The 17,734-nt window shown below is 37.9% G+C and overlaps 1 protein-coding gene across 1 annotated transcript in view; it reads right to left on the reverse strand.

Moving 5' to 3' along the window:
• The window catches only part of LOC133530623 (hexokinase-2-like), a 42,239-nt gene that overhangs the window by 14,418 nt on the left and 10,087 nt on the right, over positions 1-17,734 (reverse strand). The window contains exon 2 of the mRNA XM_061868626.1: positions 3,571-3,748. Within this exon, the coding sequence (XP_061724610.1) occupies positions 3,571-3,738 (168 nt within the window). The 5' untranslated portion in view covers positions 3,739-3,748. The remainder of the gene's footprint in view (positions 1-3,570; positions 3,749-17,734) is intronic.

Consider the following 17,734-nt stretch of genomic DNA (forward strand, 5'->3'; position numbering starts at 1 on the left):
TATGCCAAAAAATCCATTTATGACAAAAATGCCTTACATAATTTGGGAATAGAGCTGATATTCTTCAAACTGCTGCTGCATCGAAAAAACCGCATCAAAAACGGTCCAACCGTTGGCGAGCTATCATGCTACAGACAGACACAAACAGGCAGACATTGGCTTGAAACATATAACACCTCTCTTTTCGCGCCGGGGGTTAAAAACCAGGGATTATGAGTGACCCAGGCGACCGTTACCATATGACGAGAAAAACTAGAATAACCCGTATACCAAAACTCAAATTTATTTGGTTTTTTTACGGTGAGAATACTCTTATTCACATACTTACAGCAATCTCTGAGGATCTTCCGCGGACTCCGGGGAATTTATATTTGTCTATAGACATCACCCGAGAGATAGAGATGAGATCCGACTTTTAAATCTTTAAATCTCTCCCTGACTAAAAAGCAGTTTTTTTCATGAGGCGTTTGAGCAACGGTTGACCCCTTAGTGCGCCGCAACAGATCAATGGTCACCGTGGTCAGCGTCATCACTATCGCGCGGGTCGCGCGCGCACGCGGCGCAACACGAGCGCCTGCCATACTTGTTTCTTATACAGGCTGACTTTGTTATCTTACCATATTCTTATAATCATGACAAAGTGTTATTACCTCTAATTAATAATAAATAAATATTAAAGAACATATTTTAAACGATTGCAGCGCCGCGCCGTCTGTGCGAATTTATCCTCAATCCCGTATCATTTGTAACACACGGACGTCCTGATTGATAAACCGACCTCGTGCCCGTATTTTTCAAATTTCTGTTTTAAACTTGCAATTACATTCAAAGTCAGCTTGTTTGTGTCGGTAATTCCTCTATCTCCGCCATAAAAGTAATCCGTGCAAGAGTCGCAGAAACTGCCACCACGACTATTACCACCCTGCCTATATAAAAATAGACGTAAGTTCCTTTGAAGGCTTGTATAATTTCCAACGTTTTATCGTAAAGTCTCGATATCTTTATAGTTGAGATTAGTCGCAGCACTTGTGGTTTAAAGCGTCATATCGCCGGATTATTAATATTAAGCGGTTATTAAAATGCGATATGATCGCTGCATGTGATGAGACATTTGTTTAATTGCAGTTTCGTATTGTCAATAGTAATATGGACCCATAAACTGTTATCTGAATAATAAACGAGTACTTAGAAACGCATCATCCGATGTGCGGCAAATCGTTTTATAAATTATAATCCAAGCTTTCTAAAACAACTATTCTGCGATTTTATAGTAGATGAAGTAACTTCGGTGACAATATAATGTTTATGAATGTGAGAAGTTTCTTTTTATGTTCGACCCTTTCAAAAAAAATAAGATCCTTCCAAATCGTCCCAGCCGTCTCCGAGAATCATCGATGATCATACATATAAATAAAAACAAATATCCCAACGAATTCCGAGCCACCTCGAAATCTTGAAGTTAAAAATAACACAGATTCGTTTGATATTGACGCACGGTGGTGACTCGTTGATTATAAGAATGAGTCGCGATTGCGGCGAGCCGTTCATACAGCCTCCATATATTTCAATCACAGGCGACAGCTGACCGCAATCGCTCATTGGGATAATTAAACCATACACCAACTCGATACACATCAACTATGCCAGCAAAAAATGTATAAATGGATGCCTGCATCCTCCCCCTCGTATTCGCTTCCCGTGTGTATCCCTAAGAATTGACACAGTCACTATATAAGATTCTTATAACCCGTATCAACACTATCAACCCAGAGGGAAAAACTAGGCTTTGGAATAAGTTTCTTGCCGTTCCCATATTGGGATACCCTTCTACAATTTAGGAGAGTTTTAAATCTTCTCGGGTCAGAAGCTAACCTCTAGAGGCTCTAAATCCGGCGTAGCTTTATTTGACGTAAGCGCATGCCTAATTGGAAAATAAACTATATTAATCTTTAAGTCCGGTCTCCTTATAGCTGGGGAGCCGACGATGCTAAATGTGTAGTTACTCAAGCGTCGTAGAGACCTATTGGATTTAAAAGATTAGATGATAGGAAGAGAATAAGCTTTTATAATATTTACTCTTTTAGCGAGCAGGAAAGCGACTACAGTTTTCTTTTTGGACGTCAAGTTCGAAATAAATATTTCAATTTCAATTTAACGTAAAAAAATCACCTTGTGGAGTTACTCCAGCCCGTCAGTTATTGGTGGTGTCAGTCGAGCAGCATGTCTCTGATAACAAGGATGTTTACAGCATAGTTAGGGTGGTCACACGGAAGGGTAGAAAATAAGATTCACTCGAGCGCCAGCTATTCAAAGGGATGTAAAGTGGACCCCACAAAAGTATTTAAATAATGTGACGATTTCAGCGATCCGTGAGCGATGCGTTTTTAGGGTCACAAAGGTTCAGATTGAGGTCTCAGTTGCGTGAAACCTTAATCTGAGGATAATTATTTTTTTAAATTAATGTGCAGTAGGTAAAAAAAACAGATTTAAAAAAGTCGTAGCGCTTTTTTAGTAGCGGAGGCCCGTAGATTATTTCAATGATGATTACATTATTGCAATAATCTACGGGCCTTTCTAATTATTCTATTATTGCAAAGTCCTACGAAAGTGGTAGTCCTCATTTTCCAATATTTAGTCAAAAAAATTATCGGATATTTTTTTTACCACAATCGCACGCAGTCTAGGACAGAGCATGATGTTTATTCACTCTCGATTTATAAAGATCTAAGTATGTATATCAACCACAGCTATGCCTCTTCGTTACATTTTTGATTTTTTATTTGAGTTAGGAGCAATGAAAAATTTGTGTAAAATTTGTTTTTAGCTTCTAATGTCAAACGACGGGACATAGCCCAGAGAAGAAAATGGGGACTACGTTTGTAACGTTTTCATGCAGCGGTCGCCCCCTTTCCTCTATTCCTCTTAACATTGAAATCAGACGGCGCTGTACCGCGCCAAGCTCCGCACACGAACGCAGGTACGGGCTACGTATCATGGCGTGTCACGGCGTGTCACGTGAATCCGGACGCGAACGCAGGTACGAGGTACGTACCTTGCCGTGATCGTGAAATTCGTGATCTTAGTACCGCCGGGCTTAAGAACCCGTAGCTACGGATCGGCGTGTATCACGGATATCAGGAGCTCTAATATGAAGACGCGCGAGCAGCGTGGTCAGGTCGCATCTCGATAAGCGACCTCCGCGAGTCGTCAACATTCAACATCGTACGATACTCAATTGTTTTGACACCACAGATAACTAACTACAGATAGTCAATAGAGAACGTCAGGTATTTAAGGTTGTCAACTCTCCTCCACGAGACAGACTTGGGAAGTCAGTAAAAACTGTATCCATGTGAATAATTTTCAGAAATAAACAGTTTTAATTAATTTTTAATAGGTACCTTTAAGCGATCAAGTGAAAAGGGACCTATCCGCAACCAACTTTCACTCGGTCGACAGACGCGATGAACAGGCACCGGTGGAGGCAGATCATAAAACCTAGGTAAGGTTAGGATCCACGGATGATCACGATCCTCAGTCATGAGGGAGCGACTACAGAGAGAGAGGTACCTTCAAGGCACGAGCACTATCACCCAGCCTCAGCGGCGGCGGCAGGAACTGCCCGGCCCACTCGGCATCTTCCGCGTAGCCGTTAGTCCCGTCGGTCCCGTTGGTCCCGCAATAGTCCCCGTTCAGCTTGGCGTGTCCGTTGACGCACCAGTTCAACACCGTCGACATGGCGGAATCTCTGGAAATGTGGAAACAAACTTTATAAATACGTAAGTATTGAGAAGATAAATCTTTAGAGTCCGTCTAAGCAAAGCTGCATCATATGAAAATATGACGTTTATATTAGAGGTATTAAGAGTTTAATCAGGGACCATAATTTTATATCCACAACGCAGGCTTTGTCAGGTGAACACAAACTCATAATCATCTACAGGCTTCGTCAACTTACTCTAAAAGTATACAATAAAAAAACCCTACAAATAAAAAGCACCCTCTAACTCGCCGCCAGCAGGCAGTGGGCCCAGCAGGCTGGCCGCATTTCCCCGTTGAATTGCAATGCTAATTCTTTGAGCCAAGTACTGACCAGCCCTTTGGTCACCCGTGGCATCCACCAAACGCGACCTAAATCCTTATAAAAACACCGGGCGCTAGGCCCCCATTGCCCTAACGTTTCCATCCCAAAAGGCTCAAACACGTAGCCCATGCCGAGTGTATTGTATTAAGTGTTTGTTTCACAATGTCTAAGTAAAGTCCTGAATAAGCTACTCATCTGACGAAGGTCATCGTTGGTGTTTCACAATCTTCAAATAAGCTAACTGGTGGATAAAGTGCTAGCCATCGGAGTCTATCGGCTTTCGTCTCTCCAATTATATTTGGCTCAGACACGAGATTGTACCACAGATCTACAATGTATAAGATTGCTTTTGAACTTTCAGTAGTGCGACAAAAATAAGGTCATTGGAAGTATTGCATTCTGAAAATAATATTAAAATAAAGTTGCAGTTTTCATGAGTTTAAACGTCGTGAACGCTGCTCGCACTGTGAGTGCTAGGCTCTCCGAAACATGTCGCGCGAGTGACTAAAAACACGTGAGTTTAAACCGTAAAATTAGTTTCAAAAATTAAATTAATTTAATTTAATTTGTGTAATAATGTCCTATAAATATATAATATAAATATATGTTAGTATGTCGCACGACAGTTTAAATTATAATTCAGAAATAATATGTGATTGCGTAAATTATTTGGTTTTGTAACAGTACATATATTCCAAGATAGCGTCATTCTAGATGTCTAGGTATAACGTATAAACAACTAAATTGAAAAGTTAAGCACTAATTGCTTATTAGCGATTTCTTCCTACTTTAAGTAAAGATTGAAGGTCAGAACTCAGTTCACTCATTACCAGAGCCACTAATTAAACTCATTGACCGTGACCTGTTATCAGACTCTCAAAATAATTCGGAAAACATTTTAACTTCCTTATCAAATAAAGCAATAATGGAATTATTCGTGAAGATGTTTTTTATAATTATAATTAATTGGTATGGATATTGTTTTACTGGCTTGGTTATCAAAGGTGTGAGTTGACGGGCGAGTCACGGCGCCGCACCGCGGCGTCAGGTGTGAAATGCTACTTGTAAATCACGTAATAAAGTATACTTGTATACACATATATCAATTATAATAATCTTAATAATTTATTTATTTATAGACAAAAATGGTCCACACAATACACATTATATTAAATACACACATACACATCAAGGAGTGATGCAATTATCAGTTTAAAGACAGGAATCGAAAGCAAACTATACGCTTATGTTTTTTTTTTTTAAAGGTATCGACTTTTCGATTAATCGAATCAGTTTTTTCAATTTTTCATACAGTATTTTTTCGATTATGTACTTGTCGATTTTTTCGAAGTGTTTCGATTTTTTTCAATGTGGTGTCTGTAGTAAGTCTAAAATTTAAGCGCGAAGGTACATATAATTATGTCAACACCTATTGGCATTTGAATAAATAGTATCTAGTGATATTCGTAACGAATTTTGATTGATTGATGTGATGATTCCTAAATTCCCTTGTATAATCGCTCTCTAATACACTTCAACGCAACGAGCAATAACAATTTAAAAAGTAGGCAAATTATAATAATTTCTGGGAGTAATAATAATAGCCAGTAGCTTTATTAAATGATAACAATGTCTCATTGCCATAGCCAAATAATGAGATAAAGCGTCGTGGTTGGACCGATACGACTGATATCATGCGATTTTAATATTTTTTGCACTTGTTCAATGACAGCTGTAAAAAATAACAAGTACAGTTAACTTGAACAGTAGCGGAGACAACGAAACATAACAAAAACAAAGACAAAAGTATCTAAACATTCTCCATAGCTTTACAAAAAGAGATATGTCTCTATATGTAAATCGATTAGAATGTAGATATCTACTTTGAACGCAAATATTATAGGCTGGCAGATACTTTTAGTGCGTTTATTTATTTATTTAAACTTTATTGTGAAATAACAATAAGTACAAATGGCGGACTTAATGCTTTAAGGCATTATATTGTTGATACACAACAAAAAATAGTTCTAGGAGGGTCAAGGGTATTGTTTCCCATAAAGTTTTAAGTCATAATGTATTGTTTGTCCGCATTTTCGTTAATCATAATTTGGTTTTCCTCAGAAACGCGTAACTTTCCAGGATTGGCATGAAACAAACCTAACCTAACCTATCTAAGGTTAACCTTACGAAAATCCTGAAAACTTAACGGTTTCAGAATTATGACTAATGATAATCTGACTATCATTACATTATGACTCTCAATAATTATGTCAATTATGGCGCGCGCATTTTTGAGTTTTTACATGTTTTCCGAGCAAAGCTCTGTCTTTCAGATATTTTATTTAATTCAAGCAACATATATGGCCCTCACAAAAGCTTAGAAAATATACAAATAAGATTTTTTTTGCCAAAAATGAATTGAAATTACCGATAATATTCAACAACATGGTCGTATATGTAGACTTGTTTATTCGACATGTGGACGTCAATAGCGTTGGCTTATCTCAAACATATGTCAGTCACGCTCAGCAAACTAACGATCAATATATTTATACATAAATTATTTCAATGTCGCCTGCTTTTTCACTTTAGTACATTCTGAAACCGATTGAATTTGGTGTTGTAAAAATTCTAATTATACTAAGGTAAAAAAACTCTAGTAAAGCCCCTCTTGTGTGTACTGTTTACATAAACAAATAAAATAAATTACTTAGCATTGATAACTATTTATACTTTGATAAATAAATTGTAATTGGACAGAAATAATAACGAACTTTACGTTATTAAAAAAAAAAACAACGGGTTGCCGGCAGAAGTAAAAACTTGAATATTAACGTTGTGCATTTTTGATATTTTGGAGAAATTGAGTAGCAATTAGTTTTATAAAAATAGATAATTCTCTATTATACCTACGTAAAGAAATTTGAGTGTGGGAGATATTTTGAAATGCGAATTTTAATTTTAAGTCATATTATAACATATACAGAGTAATTCATGAGACGTGAGCAGGACTACAGCCTACACAATCAGTAAATGTTAATGAATCGTTCACCATCATATTAAGTAAAACAATCACGCTTCTTTTTTGTTATTTAACTTTTTGGTAAGGAAAAATTTGAGTATCTACAATCATGGACACCCAAGAACACAAAGATACAATACCACACAATTAACAACGATTAAACTTCTTTAACCATTATGACAGCACTTTGATTATGAAGAAAATAAAATGTCACACTTGAATGAGATACGATTTTTCAAAAGTAATCAGGCTTTGATGACATTCAATTTGCACGTCACCATGACGTCACGTGTCCGTCTTACGAATTTTCAATCTGACGGTCACGTGACACCTGACGCGAGTTTAACATTTTTTCCACAACACAAAAAGTGCACAGCGCCGCTAAAGAAGTTACTAGTTATTTTAGGCGGTTTTTTTTTTTAAGGTAGCTCGACAGATTATGATACAAATTGATAAGATTAGGTTATCAATATTCTTACATGCTGTTGGCATGCGCTGACGCCAAATGAAATTGCAAATTAAAATGATTAGCGTAATCCGCAATGATAGTCTGGTATCTGAAACATTTAAGTAATAAAAATACGGTAAAAACATATTCCAATATTTATTTTATTAAGTCCAACCAAAAGGGTCTTGAAGGAACTTTAATAGGTATAAGAATTCCATGCGCGAGGTATTTTAACTTCGTAACGCCCAATGTGCATTACAATGTACACTCCGTTTCAATCCAATTAGAACCCTTCATAAACCAAATACAGTGGCATTTTATTTCTTTCATTACTTTCTCAAACGAAATTAATCGGAAGTTACTATACGACAAGCTTCAAATGTATGGTAGGCCTCACGACGTTAAACCTTATTGCAAAGACTTAAGGTCTACCAGTGATCAATTAAAGTATCGCTTTTAGATGATACTGAGAATGCCGGCTTATATAACCCCAATTCACGTTTGTCGTCAAGATTTCCACAAAACATTCGTGTTGCATTTTTTTTCTGCATATGGGAAAATTTTCCAAAATCCAAACCATCGTGTTTAACACTGTCAAGAACACGCTAGGCGTGTTCATTTTCTATTGGGGCGCTTCGTTTAGCACTGTCAAATTTGGAAACCAGCCAGGTCACCTTGGCCGGAAGCTTTGATGGCAATAATGAATCCTGTAAGATGCCCAAGAGGCGTGCCGGCGCGCGTGAATTCACCCGCATACACATGCACAAGTATTTAAGTATAGCGCGCATTAATCAAATACATACATCACATATACACATGTGTGATTGTGGATGTAGCGTGGCGCGGGCGCGGTGCTGACGCGCGGCGCGCCTCCCGCCTCTCAACTCTCAAGCAAATGCAGCGATTAGTTTAATACAAGACTAGCATATATTAGTCTCTGATCGCGCAAGGTTGCTACTGACGTAAGGCTCAATTTATACTGGATATTCAACTAGACTAATGTTAGTGCTACACGCGTATCCTAACAGTGTAGGTAGCAGGTATATGTAAATACATATCAATAAAGTGATCAATTTACTCCACACGAGATCCTCATTAAGTTCAGAATAGATATACAATTTTAATAAAAATGTAGACTCGACAAAAGTCTTGCTCAGTTTTTAATGAAGATCACATACAGTTCAAACACAAAGTTTTGCAGATTTCCTGCTATTTTATATTGCCTTAAAGTTTTCAACCAATCTGGATTTTATTTATAGAAATTCGCTGCAGATTGGTCCTGTTAATTAAAATCCAAATCTTTTCACTGTCGTGGCCAGATCTTAGAATTGATCATGTCATGATGTGACAATCATTTAGTGAAATGATCGGTTGGCGACATCATGAAAAAGTCAAACCTAACTTAACCATATCGTGAAGTGATCAGTTTTAAAATGGTATACCTTACGTGGATGAATACGGCGAGCAATCGGGAAACTTGGAAATCACTAGAGGAGGCCTTCACCTTCGGGTAGCGAGGGGTTCTTACTTTAAAATAATTTATATAAATATATTATAAATCTTAATGTAAGCTTTGTTAAAATTCAGTCAGTTATTTATAAACCTAAAATTGTGTTGTTATATTTGTAATGTTTTAGTAAGAAATATAAGGCTTTTTTATTTTTTATTTTATTTATACCTTACGTCAGTTACGGACATCATTGTTATCGTAGTCTAACTTTTATTCTGTGATAGAGTTGGTACCTACCTAGACTTTCCTTTATGTTAATACTGATCTCAAACATATCAAAGCGAATGTATGATAGGAACCACTTGTTTACACAAGTGAATAAAGATAAAGCCAAATTTCGCAAGTGTGTAAAATGTGTGTAAATGTGTGTAATAGATACATAACAACGATTTCGCTTTGCAAATACGGATGTGATGATATGGAAGCGTTATGGGTTCCGTAGTGAACTACGAACCTTATAATTTCGCGATGTCCGTGGTCAAGGCCGCATAGAAATGAACTGCCTTCTTCATCTGACCCTTGATCCAACCACCTAGCGGGAATCTCTCAAAGTGTTGGTCGAGACTCTTCGCTATAAGACCCTTCGCTAAAACGACTATCGGAACCATTGGGACAATTATCGTCGAATCAACATCCCACATGGCGGTTATCTCGTGAGCCAAGTCTAAGTACTTACTGGACTTGTCCTTCTCGGCTTTCATGAGGGATGATGATGTAGTACAGGTTGGGCAAATAAGAAGTATACCTACATTTTGTTTTAAAATGTTAACTATGTTAAGGTCAAAGATTATTAAGTATTTTGGAAAGTAAGTTGGCAAATACATGCGGAACATAATGTCTGACCACCACTAGAACTTGTGTCGGAATAAATTTGTGTCGGATGGTCGGTTTTAACTGTTTAAATTTCATCAGTTTGTTAGCATAGAAACGTTATTTTAGATAGCCCCATAGAAATAAGTAAGGAACTGCAAAATTTTGGGGAATTTGGGTGCCAATCACTGTCACTTTTTCACGAAATTAATCGAGCAAACAACGTTTTAAACAACACAAATATTTGAGAAAAAATTGCTTGCCGCTAGTGATAGACATTTGGCAGAAATTATCTTCCGTATACAATTGCTAACCCTGAATAATATATGTATGAAAAAATATTCAATTGCACCATATATAATTAAAATTTAAAAACAAAGTGTATCATCACTCTTATTTGCCCACTCTGTATTATTGAAATCTGTAGCCCCATAATAGGCGCGCACATTCTGAGACCAACTCATGCGTCGTACTATGATGGATTATTATTATTACTATTTATGAACTCGACGTATAGCAGTATAAAGTGATCTTATTTTACGCAAGAACACTTAAGGATTAAAGGTCAAGCTATACATGAGAATCTGTAGTCGAGTCAGGATGTTTAGTGAACGAGACGGTAGTTAAATCGCGAGTTTTATGACGGCGAGTTGCGCGCGAGTCGATTTGTAAAAATAACCGCGCGGTGGGCTTCGTGCGTCGGTGGCGGGTTAAATTAAAATGAATTCGTGACCTAAAGCTGACCTGAACGAGAGCTACCGATTTTGTGCTCAACAGTTGGCGCCACTGTCGAGTAAGGTCCGAAGTACAGCTGCCTAAGTCATTGTTATTATGAGCGCGACAATTTATTTTATTTCAAATCATATTGAATACATACCATAAAACCTGTTTTTTTTTTATATAAAAATTAAAACTTATATATAATACATATTTATTCCCACCAAACTGTAACGTTTATTGGCGAGAGGCGCAAGAGACGTTTATTGGAGAGGTTTATTGTTAAGTTGCTCCTTCGACCCATTTAATTTTGCACCTCTTTTTCTGCTTTTAAAGTACTGACGCTCATTGAGCCGTAAGCCAATATTTCTTTTAGCTCATATTTTCAATAAATAATCCGAAATATTAAACAACATCACTAAATAATTATAATTGTATTAAACGCGCTTAACCCACCCAGACAGTTTCAATTGACATTTCGAAGACCCACGCTACATTAGCGCCTATATCGGCGAATTCATACGTAAAAATTCAACCAGTAAACTAGCAACATTGATGCGTGAGAAGACGAAAGTATTACTAACTAATTGGTATTCGTTCTATGCTTTCTAACGGAAGATGACGTTGGCACTGCGCAGCTATTCCGGCGCTACTACCGCCGCCGCCGCGCAACATATCAACATATCGCCGCGCGATATCAACATATCGCCGCGATGTCAACATATCGCCGCGATGTCAACATTGACGTGACTCTGTCAACCGGAGATAGGGGGGCCGACTGACCCGCGATAAACAGGCCGCTCATTTATCGAGTTGAGAGCTTTGTTTGTCTCAAATTACCGACGTAACTTGTCCACGTTGTTAGCTTAAATCAATAATATAAGATCCATCGATAGGAAGGGGTCTACCGCGATATAATTTCATTATTTATACCTTAAATCCGAATATGTGTACAAAACCTCGCGTTAAAGTATGACTAAGGTGTACAGTTTGTGAAGTTAGGGCTTGTAGAATTAGAAGCTTGGCTCTACAAGAGATCTGATAACTTTTTGACAGCGCGAGCCTTATGGTCTCGTATTGGCAACATTTTACATGAAAATGTTTTTGATGGGATTAATATTACACTTTAAACAACATTAATGCGCAAAACCAAAAAAATCTCGAGACGAAACCAGTACCCCTAGTGTAACTTTGATCGACATCATAACGTGACGAACGCGTTTGCGTTAAGTCTCATTTTGTATAGGATTTTGAGTTTCCAAAACGTCCCGCTTGGCGCGCTCTTTCGAAATCCAATACAAAATGAGACTAAACGCGTCACGTTTGGAAATCGAATTTATTTACACTAGGGGTACTGAAATCCTACTCTAAGTTACCCTTTAATTCGCCAACTTCCAAAATTCTGTATGTCATCTCTGACGCTAACCTGGCCAGAATCATTTAGATTATCGGTAAGGTTTAATTTCAATTCACATTTTCCATTTTTATGTCGAATTGAGGGAGCGCCATTACTCTAACCTTTAAATGGCTTACGCTCAGTCTATACTGAGCATATAAATAATATACGTCTATAGGTAGCATATACATAAAAAATCCGATGAATTGAAAACCTCTTTTTTGAAGTCGGTTGAAAAACAAAGTCAACTGCATTCATAAATGTAAACAAACAATAAGTCTGTAAAAATAAGAGTGACTGGCCGAATTAAGCGCGTGATCTGCAATTTGATCAGGTCATCAGTCAAGAACGTTACGAGAAACGGGCGGCTTTCCTGTGGTGTGTGTGGTGTTGGCTGTGGTACAATCGGGTACCTATATTTTAATTTAATCGGGTATGTATTGTAATTTTAATTTAATTTAATTAATAAAGACTATAAATATATAAGAGAATATAAATCAATAAAGACGACAAAGTTGTACAATAAAATCTAAAAATTTTTTTTTTTTGAGGGTACCTCCCCTACACGTAAAGTGGGGGTGAATTTTTTTTTTTTTGCTTCAACCCTACAATGTGGGGTATCGTTGGAAAGGTCTTTCAATAGGGGTCTTCAACAAACATTTTTTGATAAAGTGAATATATTCGGAGATAATCGCTCCGAAAGAAAAAAAAATGTGTCCCCCCCCCCTCTAACTTTTGAACCCTAGGTCCAAAAAATATGAAAAAAATCGTGGAAGTAGAGCTTAAGAAAGACATTAAATGAAAACTATAGCGGACATGATCAGTTTAGCTGTTTTTGAGTTATCGCAAAAAGTTTCCCCTTCATAGTAAAAAGACTTACTTTAATTAGGTACTGATTATGCAAATTTGCCTATTTGTTTAACTCGCGTGAAAGGTACCGTTTCATCCCTCAGTTAACAATTTACTATACTTTAAGCTCCAGTTTAGCTTATTGTGACATGCTCTTGGCCGGTTTTTATTTTTTTTATATGGATCTTGTCCGAAATAAAGGTTTGTTTTTATACAGCAAACGATTTGTCGAAAATGGCTGTATTTTACTAAGGGCCCTGTTTCACAGTGTCCAAGTAAAGTCCTGAATAAGCTACTTGCCACTTATCTGACGAATAAACGGTTTGATCTATGAATGAAACGTAAAATCACATTAGATAATAAGATAATAATAGACGTACATATTAGTAAGATTGTTGTTTTGTCATTTCTGTATTTAGCAGCATCTTATTGAATGAATGCGTCAGCCAACGGGCATACGCTGGTCCCGGTTTCATCGTCTGTCATAGTAAGCTTCACGTTCCAACGAGAGTGACTTAACACGATAGACGATAGAAGCGCAACCATCATATCGCCACCGGAATCGAGGACAGGCGTCGTCAATTGACAATCAGGACCAATGAAACATGACACACGCGATCAATGCACTGATAACTATACCAAAACAAACATCCACTTGAGTACAGTTGCAGTCAGATATGTCGGAGCGACCAAGGCGCTCAAAAATATCTGACTATGCGTTTTATTAATGGAGGCTTCATTCAGATATGTGCTGTGTACACCTTGGCCGCTCCGATAATTCTGATGGCGACTGTATCTTGGAAGCAAGCGTCACACTCACTATTGAATATTATGATGAGGGTCAAAAGTTAAGGATGGTTATGACTTATACCAAATATTATAGAGCAAAAAGTTTTTATGTTTTTTTTTACAAATAAGGCAAAAACATCCGAATGCTTACAAATGGAGAACTACAATAAAAATAGCGAAGCATGTGAGTATTGGCGGATTACCTAATACTCCACCAACTCAAACTTGCATCGAACTATGGAACGCGGCCAAGAATCTAAGATAGTACTTATACAAATCAAGACGCAATTAGGTAGATGATACGATGCTCATTGTTATGAGGAATACACTATTCTATCTCTATCTTCCAAAGAAGCATAATTATGACTCCATCAATTATTCTGGAATGATTTTAATTAGCTTGTGGTCAAAAATAATCACTTGAAATAATACTAGATAGTATCTTGCACAACACAGGGTGTAAAAATACACATGTTCAGGCTCCACCTACAAATACTCTTTTGTTTAGTTAGCCCGTTTTAGTGTCCCATTGCTGAGCGAAGGCCTCTTCTACCGTCGTTGTGCTATTTCTGGCCAGTTACTGATGAAGGTGTCTAGGTCGTCTCGCCATCTCCGTTTGGACCTGCCTCGTCCGCGCTTAACTTGCGGCATCCACTTGGTGGTTATACTAGCCCACCTATCCGGATGCATGCGGACGTGACCCCCCAATCGCACTTCAACCTGGCGGTCTTCGCCCCTACGTCAGCTATGTGTGTTTTGGTATGTAAGATATTATTGCAGGAACAGCCTGCCCGGATCGAACATCGAACGTCGGACATAGAAATCGGTAGATGTAATATAAGCACAGTTAATAAATACGGTCATGTGGGAGAAGAACATAGTTTATTTTGTTTGGAGTTGGAGCAAATTAAATAGTAGAAGGATTCCCTGCAAATGTTTCTGTCGGTGTTTCTTTTATCCCATCTAAACCAATATATAACCATAAATGTTATTTTATTCGCAAACGTTTCAAACTGTGATATAAAACTAAAAGCTGAAGGGAAGTCGCAAATTATGTTTTCAATCGTCACTACGATTATTATTATTTAAGTGAGCTGACGTTCCACTGGATGCTTCGAATAAGTGATGGTTACAGTACCGAAGAGTGAATAGAATATATGCTACACATTTCTGCTCACTCTACATTTCTGCAACATCAGCCTAAACTAAATATGTCCCACTACTATTTTAAGGAGGGACCCCGAGGTCCGCTTTGACAATCTAATTCCTTGAAATTAGATTCGTCATCTGATTTTTCCACCCAAAGTGGAAACTATAAGGCACTCTTCTTCTTCTCAGCATATTCGCGTCTACTGTTGAACATATGCCTCATTCATGGATTTCCATGTTGTTCTGTACGTGGCGGTTTTAAGCCAGGTCGACCCTGCCGTTCCCGTGCCCAGGTCGATTCTATCGTTCGACACTCTGGCTCGTGGTTTCCGTCACCTCAGCTACAGACCACTATAGACAAGGGCTATAGGGCACTATAGACCTTGTAATGAATAGTCTGATCTTCTCGCTAAGTTTTAATTTACCGAAAGGTAACCATTTATAATAAACTTAAGGATAGTGCATGCAAGCTAGTGTTCGGATCTACGACCTTCTGTGATACAATGCTATAAAGATTAATAAAGAAAGTAACCCGAGGCCACTAGGGCGATCCTGCAGGCATGTTTACTTTATGGTATGGTTGAAGGTCTAAGTAAGATAATATGATTTATAACTTACGACGACTTGGACGTATTCTACCCGAAATGGTGGGAACCTACCAGCGAGAGGGTCGAGTGGAGGAAACGAGGGGAGGCCTTTACCCGGCACTGGGAAACTATGCTAAAAAAATTGGCCAAGTGCATGTCGGTCAGAACAGGCCAAACCGGGGCTATTGTTAAGTATCATGTACATTACAAGCATAAGGAAATAAGAGAGGTACGTCTTTTTACTAAGAAGAGAAGATTTCTGCAATAACTCAAAAACGGCTGGACCGATCATGTTCGCTAAGAGGTATAGTTTTAATTTAAAGTTTTTTAAAGCTTTTGTTTCACGATTTTTTTCGTATTTTTTAACCCATGATTCAAAAGTTAGAGGGTGGGAGGCACATATTTTTTTCCTTCGGAGCAATTATATCCGAAAATCTTAACTTTATCAAAAATTGGTTTATGGAGATCCTTATTCGTATTTAAAGACCTATCCAATGCCCATCCAATGATACCCCACATTATTGGGTCAAAGCAAAAAAAAATAAAAAAATCATTTTGTATGGGAAGTGGGAGGAGGATTTTATTTTGTAGTTTTTATTTTACCATTCCGTCGCCATGCGTGATTAATGCACTCATGCCAAATTGCAGCTTTCTAGCACTAACGATCACGCAGCAAAGCCGAGGACCGACGACAGACGGACATGGCGAAACTATAAGGGTGTCTAGGTGACTATTAAACCCTAAAAAGGTAATTAACTGTCCGTGATTACCACAGTTATTTATAACGCATAAGGAACCCAATTAGGTACTTAAATATTATGGTATAAATAACAAAGTAACAACATATTTACACAATCATCAGTGAACCGGTTTGAAACGTAAATTAGTATTCTATTTGCTTAATGTATTCAGTAAAAGCGAATCAAATAGAAGAACTGGCAGGAAACACATTTTATGTGACATTTTGCTCAGAATTTTAACGACATTCCACAGCCAATAAGCAAGATCTAACATGAGCTGAGCTCGTCAAGAGAGAGGTAAACAAAAACTCTAAATTCAACATTTTAAAACCTGATCTCAGACAACATTATTACAGCCCCTTTGTTAAGTTAAATTACATATATAAAAAGTCTTAAAACCATAGCTATGATAAAATATAATCCTTTACAAAAAACCACAACCCGATCGATCTCTTTTGGAAACAATAGGAGGAAACATCGATATGTGTACACAAACAGACAAACAATCAGCCTTTCACCCTAAATGCGTTTCCGCTGTGTTGGGGATGGGGATAAAATAGAGCAATCGTAACTCTCAGTCTAATTCATAAGATTTTTATCTACAAAATGTTCTCTCTCTTTTGAAATTCATATTCATACTTAAAGTGACTTTAGTAAAGATTTTGTTACATTGTATTGTAAATCCACTTAACCTTACTCTACCCAACTAACCAGCTCCAACCCGACTCCCAAATCCTCAACCCCCTTATCCGAGGGTTTGGTTTGTCATTTGGAGACTCAGACATTGACATATATCTAAGGGCGGGCACTAAGAATGGTGCTAGTTCAGTGGTGTCACTCACGAATTCGAGCCAATCGTGCAGTCTAACGCAACTAGTTGCGACCAATCGCGCGCGTGATGCGAACTCATCAACCATTCGCGTTATGCACGATTGGCTCGAATTATTAAGTACTAACTATATGTCATAGAAAAGTATGTACTGATTTGTAATCGATTTGCAGTCTTGAAATTTCTCGGTAATTTACAGCAACTAGAAGTTAGATATTTTAATTATTAATCTATGACTAATCAATCGCGCGCGTGATGCGAACTCATCAACCATTCGCGTTAGACTGCACGATTGGCTCGAATTCGTGTGCGTAACACCGCTGTACAGGCCCAATTCTTATTGCCCATAAGGCCTGTCCTAGGTATATGTCAATGCTCTCAGAGCATCCCATATTGGGACGAAGACATCTAGCTAGCGAAATGCAATCCAAGAATTTAAAGGCATATCCTTCGCTAATCGATGCGAACATGCTATTCTACGGGCTAACGCTATTTCTCCTCTACTCAATAGAGTAACCAAGAGAAAACTCTTGGACCATTTCAAGATTTCACAACCTGAAGAGCTTAAGTACGCGCCCGTGCTCGGGGGTAAACACTTCTGTGTTGACAGATGGCGGCACGCCCGCTCTGACGTCACACATAAACACACTGCGTACGCTTATCTTGCTTACTGTTCTGGAACAATCAACAATCAAGACTATTTGTCTCAATTGGCTGATATACATATAATCAGTCTCATTCACCAAGCTCTAATGTGTGCTCCAGCTGTGACTTCAGGCAAACTGTCCGTTACTACGGGGATGG

This window comes from Cydia pomonella, chromosome 23, assembly GCF_033807575.1.
Source record: "Cydia pomonella isolate Wapato2018A chromosome 23, ilCydPomo1, whole genome shotgun sequence".
Taxonomy (NCBI): Eukaryota; Metazoa; Arthropoda; class Insecta; order Lepidoptera; family Tortricidae; genus Cydia; species Cydia pomonella.